Consider the following 9081-nt stretch of genomic DNA (forward strand, 5'->3'; position numbering starts at 1 on the left):
TTTTTTTTTTTTTTTTTTTTTTTTTAAGTAAGTCAATTCATATGAAAATTAGGAAGCCAAGAGATCAATGTACTAATTCATTGACACAAGTGTGATAATTTTTACTTGAAATGTCATTCCCTTGTATATTCTTATCTCTGTCCTCAGACAAATCTTCTCCTTTTCTCCTAGTTCCTCTTGTTTTCACCTCTGCAAGATTTTTCGATGACTTCAAAGTACAAACATTCAGTGACAACAAACATAGCTGAGTACTGCTCACCCACCTCCTTGGTCTCCCACAGTTGTTTTGGCAGTGGCTTCGGAACATTTAACAGATTCTCTTCTTTCAATGGACCAGGGAAAGATGCTACTAAAGGAGAAAAAAAAAAGGCAGCACAGTCATTGCATGAGAAGGCAGGAATCTGGGCCGGGCATGGTAGCTCACGCCTATAATCCTAGCACTTTATGGTGCCAAGGCAGGAGGATCGCTTGAGCCCAGGAATTTGAGACAAGCCTGGGGAACATAGTGAGACCTGTCTCTACAAAAAATTTAAAAATTAGCTGGGTGTGGCGGCTCACACCTGTAGTCCCAGCTACTCAGGAGGCTGAGGTGGGAGGTCTGCTTGAGCCTGAGAGGCTGAGGCTGCACTAAGCCATGACTGTGCCACTGCACTCCAGGCTGGGCAACAGAACAAGACCCTGTCTCAAAAAAACAAAAACAACAACAAAAAAAGAAAGCATCCATCCTACCTACCTTTGGCTGAACAAATTATCTTTGTAAAAACTGATTTAACAAATAAAATGTTTGACTTATTTAACACACAAAAATGACTTCTTCATGGACTGTCTACTAGGGAAGGCACTTTGGGCACTACCGTGGGAACTGCAGAAATAAGTAAGACATGGATTCAACCTTTCACGAATTTGTAATCTAGTCAGTGGATAAGGGCAACTCATAAATAACCATCACTGAAGGAAGAAACGAGTGGAAGCCCGAGAGAGCTGAGGGTATGATGCTCCTGAGAGGTGAACTGCAGAAGGGGAAGAGGCCAGGAGGGTTTTGGAGATGGGCACTGGGGGGAGCCCTTTAGAGACACAGGAGAAGGGAATTCCAAGAGAGGGGAAGGTAAGAGTAGAGCAACTCTTTTCAACTGGAGTGTAGGCTGAGTCAAGGGGATGGTAGGAAGTAAAAGGAGACGACTGAAGCCAGGGCAGGGAGGGCTCCGCAGGCTTGGCAAAGGAGAGAACGGAAGAAGAGGGATGAGGAGAGAGCCTGCAACAAAGATGAAATGGGGAAAGTATGGAGAAGAGGAGTATTAGCTGGAAGACATGGTGGCAGTGAAGCTCCTTGGTTGTGGGATGGAAGTGGGGGACAAAGAGGAACCAACAACCCAGAGGATCTGAGGCTGGGCAGCTGCTGGACCGCTGTTGGCTCTTTAATGCTATGAAACAACCTGTATAAAGGGACCCTTCCAGGGCTTTCCGCTTTAACTCTCTCGGTCGTGCCAGGTAAAACAAGAATGCTGGGTCACAGAACAAGTAAATACTTTTTATTCTCAGAAAGAGACCAGAAAACAAGGACCAGCCTTCAGGAGTTAAGTGATCTGATGTCAGGAAGGGGATTCCAAGTTAGGGACACTGGTGACTACTCAGAACCAGGAATGCTGTTGAGTTCCAGTGGCCACAGAAGCTCCAGTGTGACTGTCACGACTATCCTGTCTTAGCCCCACAAAAGATGGCCGAGTACCCAAGAATAATGGACCCCAGAAAGAAGTCACACGAAACAAGGCCCAAACTTTCCTAGTAAATATTGAGAAAAGAGTTTGAAACAAAAACTCTAAAGTAAGTTTATCTTGTATTTAATAAAACTGAGGATATAAATGCAATTGTGACTTCTAAAATGACTTAAGTATGGGTAGGGGTCTAACTTATTCGACAGCATGGTAAGGGGAGGATACAATGCTCTTCAGGCAACCTGCCCAATACCACCAGGACAGCAGTCATTTCTGCTAAACCAGGCCAGGCTTGGTCAATGTCCCCAGATGTCTCTCTTAATCCCGATATTCTCATCACTCTCTTTTGAAGAGCATATTTTGTCAACATCCTTGTTGATTTTCTTCAAATGTTATCTGACTTAATCATTAATATAAACTGCTTCAGAAATGTAAGTTCCATGAGGGCAGAGCCTTTGTTTTCTTCTCTACTGGTGGGTGCTTAAAACAGTGTCCGGTAAATGCTGATGCTACAGGTGGCTCTCAGCAAACTAGGAAACAAGGAAAATGGGCTTTGAGGGCCTTCATAAACCAATACAATGAGAGGTCAAGAATAAAATTTGCCCAGAAAGGCTGGGTGTGGTAGCTCATGCCTGCAATCTCAGCACTTTGGGAAGCGGAAGTGCGCAGATCGTCTGAGGTCAGGAGTTCGAGACCAGCCTGGCCACTGTGGCGAAACTCCTTCTCTACTAAAAACACACACACAAAATTAGCCGGGCGTGGTGGCGGGCATCTGTAGTCCCAGCTACTCGGGAGGCTGAGGCAGGAGAATCGCTTGAACCCAGGAGGCAGAGGTTGCAGTGAGCCGAGGTAACGCCACTGCACTCCAGCCTGGTGACAGAGTGAGACTCCGTCTCCAAAAAAAAAAAAAAAAAATTGCCCTGAAAGGTACTGTCAGATGCTGGGAAAAGTTTGAAGGACTGAGTGAGGTGGCATCACACAGCTCAAGGCTACTTCTCCAAAGAGGTTGGTTGTAAGAACACGGTTAGGGCAGACTCCAGGGCCTTAATGGGGACTGTTTTCTTAGAGTTCATTGCTTTTAGTCCCTTTTCATATCCAAGATTTGTCAGGAATTCTTCAAAGCATTGAAGGAATGCAATCAACCTTGAAGCCATTTACTAATTTCTGTTCTAATGGATTAGATGTTTATTGATGTTTTAACTGTTTGTGATTTTATTCATGGCCTAAAAGGGCTTGCCCAGAAAAGGAGCATGCAGGATGATGACAGAGAGCTGTGCCTCTTGCAAGATGCTCCTCATTTATCAGGCCCCCCACGAGTCTCACCTCTGTGACATATAAACCTAATTTAGTTGTTTATTTTTAGATTGTAAAAATTAAATTCCAGATTATAAAGATTTAGAGAAAAGAAAACAATGCCTGGTACTAACTGAATAAATGAACTGTGTCAGACCCTCATTTGTCAATGGCTTTGAGTGTCATTTCCATAGATCTCCAACACTGTTTTATTTGGCTTTACGAAACTCAGCATCTTGTAAAAGGTTTGCATTTTCATTTCACAACCAATATGCATTTTCCTGGCATTGTTTATTTATATCTGTCAACGAAGACTTTCTAAATGGGCAGAGACCACTGGAATAATTAATTGTTTAAGTGATCAGTTCATTCTTTTTTTTTTTTTTTTTTGAGACGGAGTCTCACTTGGTCTCCAGGCTGGAGTGCAGTGGCGCGATCTCGACTCACTGCAAGCTCCACCTCCCAGGTTCAAGCGATTCTCCTGCCTCAGCCTCACGGGTATCTGGGACCACAGGCACGTGCCACCACACCCGGCTAATTTTTGTATTTTTAGTAGACACAGGGTTTCACCATGTTGGCCAGGCTGGTCTCAAACTCCTGACCTCAAGTGATCCACCTGCCTCAGCCTCCCAAACTGCTGAGATTACAGGCATGAGCCACCGTGCCAGGCCAATTCATTCATATTTTCATGTGATTACAACTTTTGCTTCCTTGCTTAACCTTATGACTGTGGGGACCTAGACAAAAAGGAACCTTTGTAATGCAACCACACATTTCCTTTCTCCTGGCCTTGAACATGGCTAGCCTTAATTTTCTAAAGGCTCTCTGAAAAGTAAGCCAATCAGCAGTTGTTAGCATCTGGGGAGTCCTGAAAACATGAATATTTATTAGTAAAGCTATTGAAAGGTTATATCCACTACTCAGCATCCCACTCCGATATAGGTAGTTAAAATAAGTTCATACCTTCCCCATGTCCATTATTCTCACCATCACAGAAACCTACTGGGAAAGGAAAAAGAAAAAAAGAAAACGCTTTTATGTGGCACTTTCATTTTCATGAATTTATGAACTAGTAACTCTTTATAATTTGAAATAGAATTTTGAAAATTCTAATGCACTTTTGATACACTGATTTTCATTTAAGGTGCTTTATCATTTATACTAAAAATAGGCAGAGCTAATTTGAAACTAAATTTGTTTCCTTTTTTTTCCTTTAAAATTGTGTCTTAAATTTTCTTACTGTCTCTGTCCTGAAAGAACAATTTTTACAAAACCTGAGAATCTCTTTCAAACCACAAAGTAAAGAAGTATAGATGGAAATTCTCTTCCAAATGCTTTATCATGGGGTAAGAGCAGGTAACTCAAAAGCCTGCATCACTGTTTGATACTTACCATGGGTGTCTACAGGAACAAATCCGAAGTTCCATGCTGTACGCTATTATATATATTTCTCATGCAGTGAAGTTATTTTAAGAATAAAATTTATCTGGAGTCTAAGTTAATTTAAAGGGTACATAAGATAGCTATTCACAAAGTTTTAAAACTTTGACTTGGAATAAGCTCTGGCTGAATGAAGTATTTTTAATCCATAAATTATACTGCAGATGACAAAGTATAGTATTTCCTATTCCTATAAGCTAAAACTAAAGAACCATGCCAAGAATGTAATATCTTAGCATTCCCCTAAGAGCAATCAAATATTTTTCAGTATAGAATCAGGATATATTATTAAGTTCTAAGCATTTAAGTATAGCTTACTTACATTTTAGATAAGTTTTTGGCTAAGGTTAACCTACAAGTTAACCTGATTAGTCTATACAATTTAAATGAAATGTCTAATAACCATTCACTCAACCCATATTTAATAAGTTTCTACATTAAGTGCTAGGTGGGGCTGGGTGATACAGTGTAGGTGAGAAGACAGATCATGGTAACACAGTAGCACATTCTGTAACACAGGTAGAAGATACAAAATTTTAACAGAGCCCAGGGGCAGGGGCAACACGAAGAGTCCCCAGGAGTACAAAAAGGCCGATGAATTAAGCAGACACACAAACACAGAATTTCTTTCAGGCCCACAGAACCAGAATGTAAGTAAGTGATTGAAAGCTTTATTCTAGAGCACATAAAGAGCCCTTGGGTAAGCCTGCTAAAATGCAGATTGGACCAACCCTCAAAGATTTTGATTCAGAAGGTGTGAGAATTGGCCAAGGAATCTACATTTTTAAAATTTTTTTATTTTTCCTGAGACAGAGTCTCACTTTGTCACCCAGGCTGGAGTGCAGTGGCGTGATCTTGGCTCACTGGAACCTCCACCTCCAGGGTTCAAGCAATTCTCCTGCCTCAGCCTCCCCAGTAGCTGGGATTACAGGCACATACCAGCAGGCCCAGCTAATTTTTGTATTTTTTGGTAGAGATGGGGTTTCACCATGATAGCCAGGCTGGTCTCAACCTCCTGACCTCAGGTAATCTGCCAGCCTCAGCCTCCCAAAGTGCTGGGATTACAGGTGTAAGCTACCGCGCCTGGCCTACATTTTTAATCATCGTCTCAGGAGACTATTGCAGAAGGTCCTTGGCCCATTCTTTTTTTTTTTTTTTTTTCTGAGACAGAGTCTAGCTCTTTGGCCCAGGCTGGAGTGCAGTGGCACGATCTCGGCTCACTGCAAGCTCCGCCTCCCGGGTTCACGCCATTCTCCTGCCTCAGCCTCCCGAGTAGCTGGGACTATAGGCTCCCGCCACCTTGCCCATCTAATTTTTTGTATTTTTTTTTTAGTAGAGATGGGGTTTCACAGTGTTGGTCAGGATGGTCTCGATCTCCTGTCCTCTTGATCCACCCGCCTTGGCCTCCCAAAGTGCTAGGATTACAGGCGTGAGCCACCGCGCCCAGCCCTTTGGCCCATTCTTATTTAATCAGCCATTTAACCCATATAAAGACAGGCAGTGGGAACAGGTGAACACTGAGGTGTGCAGAGAGAAAAGCTGTGGCTCTACAACCAGCACCATCAAAAGGACAGGAGCTTTGGATTACTATTCTGGCTTTCCTGAGACCCTCATATTAAGAAAGGGCAGGGAACTTCATTCTGATCACTAAAAAGTAACTATCCTGTTAAAAATTTAAAACTAGTTTTTACATAGCAATCTGGTATGGCGTGTTGAAGCATCTCTTCATCATCAAGACACCAATCACTCAAGGTTTAATTACTAAGGCTGACCAGTCCCTGAAACAGGAGGACTCAACTGAGGGTTACTATGTGAAACTGCCTGAGTGGCTGACAGACACCCCATGTGACAGCCCCATTAGTGCATGCTCTTCTCAGACTGGAACAGAAGGAAGGCTTCATGGAGGAGGTGGTATCTGAGGCATCATTCACTGAAGGATAATGATGAAGAAGAGGATAACCAACAACCAACCTGACGGCTCACTTACTATGTGCCAGGCACTTTACACAGGTGATCTCATGTGATCCCCACAGCAACTCTGTGAGGCAGGCGCTATTATCATTCCCAAGATCACACTGCTAGTAAGTTCTGGGAGTAGAACTCTGGCCTGTGTGTCTTCAGAACGTTCATGTCCCTAACCAATTTGCTGTAGTACCTGGAAGATTTAGACAACTGGAAGCAAAGCTGAAAGGGGATGCCCAGTGCGAGGAGAAGGAGGAGGAGGCAGCGGCGGTGGCAGCAGCAGAGGAGAAGGAGTGGGGGGTGGTTGGGGAAGGAAAAGAAGGAGAAGGAAGATGGAAGAATGTGGCTGCAGCACATGGTGGGAGGACTGGGAGATGGGCTGGACTGGAGGAGGCTGCTGGTCATTTGGCAGGATGCGGGAGATGGAAGGTTTCAGTTAGAGAAGTGACATGATCAGAGCTAAGCTTCAGAGACTGCTCTTGCAGCAGAGTAGGAGGTGGATTGAAAGGAGAAAGCCTTATTAAGGCAGGGACGCTGAGGAGAGAACCAATGCAACAGTCCAAGGCAAACAGGAACCAAGTAGGATACTGGCAGTGAAGACAGAAAACCAGAGGCAGATTTGAGACATGCTGTGGGGATAAAATGAACAGGACTCGGCTACTGAATGGGCGTGGGGGCATGGGAATGGGAGTAATTCGATGCAACTCTCAGGGTTTGGGCTGCGGTGACCAGAAGGGTGTTGGTGGCAATGACTGATACACTGGCACCAAGCTAACATATCATCAAAATATCCAAGCCTGGATTTTTACTACTAAATTAAAAACCCACAAGATGGCACTACAAATAAAGGGTTAAAAAGAAAAAGGAATGAGTTGTGACTGGCTATCTGGAAACAGAACACTCATTTTATCAGTCCCACAGGGATAGGACAGCGATGACCAAGGCTGCATCTGTGTTCCAGGAAACCTCACAGCCTCAGAGTCACCAAGGGCTGGTCTCTTCTAACTAAGGGAACCGAGACCATGTTCCTTCTGTGTGCTCCCATGCCTGGCAAAGCTAAAATAATTCCTCACACAGCCCTGATTTGCTAAGTAGAAGGGAAGGCAAGGGGAAGAAGACCCTTTAACCAGTGTCCTAAAGGAGGCCTCTGGTGTTTCAGCCACCCCGTTCTGGGCCCTCTTGTCCCCGGGTGAAATTCTTTTTGCCCCTCTTCAGATCTGGGATGCTTGTACCTGCCACTGTACCCCTGTCCAATCCATGCAATTAACAGGCTTACATCTTTCAAGGTTATTTGCATTGTAAACCTTCTCCTTAACTCTGCAGGTCAAAGTTTATTGGCAGGTGAAAGGTCACTGGGTCCGAGGCATGCCAAGCCCCTCCACCCTAAGGAGTTGGGTACTGTGGTCCCCAAAGATGGCAATATTCAGCATCTACAGCCCCGGATGCAGAGAAGACAACTATTACACACTCTTCTCCCCTTAGCTCTAGACTGCTCCCTAAAAGGAAGAGGACCACCCCAGCCCCTCCTCCACAAGCCCGATGACAGGAGGGGTGTTAGGGGACAGTCCTAGGCTATGGGACAGGGCATGTGTCCCAGAGAATCCTGTGCTTCCCTATCTGCATGTATGTGTGCAATGGTCATTAAGCTGTACATGCTGCCAGGGAAATGGCCAACATGCCCTCTTTATAGATTCTGAATAATTAAACAAAAAGAGATAAATTATAAAAATCTTGTTTGGCTCCATAAAAATTTATTTCTGTCATTTATACCAACTGCTTATCATTTATGCCTAATTGTCATGCAACTCAATAGCCATTATGAAAATTACTCAACATGTATCAGGCTTTGTTTTCTTGGGACACAAATCTCCACTCATGAATGTATCATAGCTTACTGCTCATGTAGTTAAGCTATGAGCAGATGCTCTCATCATCGGCTCACAGCAACAGCAACAACAACAACAATAACAAAAAAGTGTGGCTACATCATTCTGCTCAGGAGAGATTCCCAGGGAAAGAACAGCTATTACTGCTTCTAACATAGAACCCAGTTCTGGGTTTCAATTATATTTTCCCATCACTTTTTAAATCTTTATTTGGTTGGTCCTATAAGAAATACCTTTTGCAAAGCTAGTTGATATTTTAAAATCCAAAAGGAAAGAAAATGAAAACTTTAATGAAATACAGGAGGAAAATACATGAAACTATTTAAAATAGCTCCCACCAACAAATATAATTCTCCAGAAATAATTTCCATCCTTGGAGACTTGAATAATATTTTAAACACTGGCTTTCCCATGTAAACACATCCATATTAGGATGTGTTTCTGAGTTCTGCTATACTTGCAAGGCAACTGCAGGAGCAGGCACACAGTTCAGACATCTGAGCTGGAGGCCAGCCTACCCTCCATGGTTTTCAAATATTGTAGCCCAACAATTTCTAACTGCTGATTTGAAAAGGAGAGACCATCATCACGATTCTCAAGCAGGAACCCTGCTCCAGGATTTCTTTTTTTTTTTTTTTTTTTTGAGATGGAGTCTCGCTCTGTCGCCCGGGCTGGAGTGCAGTGGCCGGATCTCAGCTCACTGCAAGCTCCGCCTCCCGGGTTCACGCCATTCTCCTGCCTCAGCCTCCCGAGTAGCTGGGACTACAGGCGCCCGCCACCTCGCCGCT

General features: G+C 43.8%; 1 protein-coding gene across 7 annotated transcripts in view; it reads right to left on the minus strand.

Moving 5' to 3' along the window:
- CRTC3 (CREB regulated transcription coactivator 3) overlaps positions 1 to 9081 on the minus strand; it is a 122758-nt gene that overhangs the window by 25999 nt on the left and 87678 nt on the right. For 3 of the 7 annotated variants that reach the window (XM_017855000.1, XM_017854998.1, XM_017855004.1), the window contains 2 exons: positions 3969 to 4007; positions 264 to 349 (listed from right to left, as the gene is read on the minus strand). In XM_017855000.1, coding sequence (XP_017710489.1) covers positions 264 to 349; positions 3969 to 4007 — 125 coding nt within the window. The remainder of the gene's footprint in view (positions 1 to 263; positions 350 to 3968; positions 4008 to 9081) is intronic. The other 4 variants (XM_017855003.1, XM_017854999.1, XM_017855002.1 and 1 more) reach the window with 3 other exon arrangements.

This window comes from Rhinopithecus bieti, unplaced genomic scaffold (genome assembly GCF_001698545.2).
Source record: "Rhinopithecus bieti isolate Rb0 unplaced genomic scaffold, ASM169854v2 scaffold_39857, whole genome shotgun sequence".
NCBI classification, from domain to species: Eukaryota; Metazoa; Chordata; class Mammalia; order Primates; family Cercopithecidae; genus Rhinopithecus; species Rhinopithecus bieti.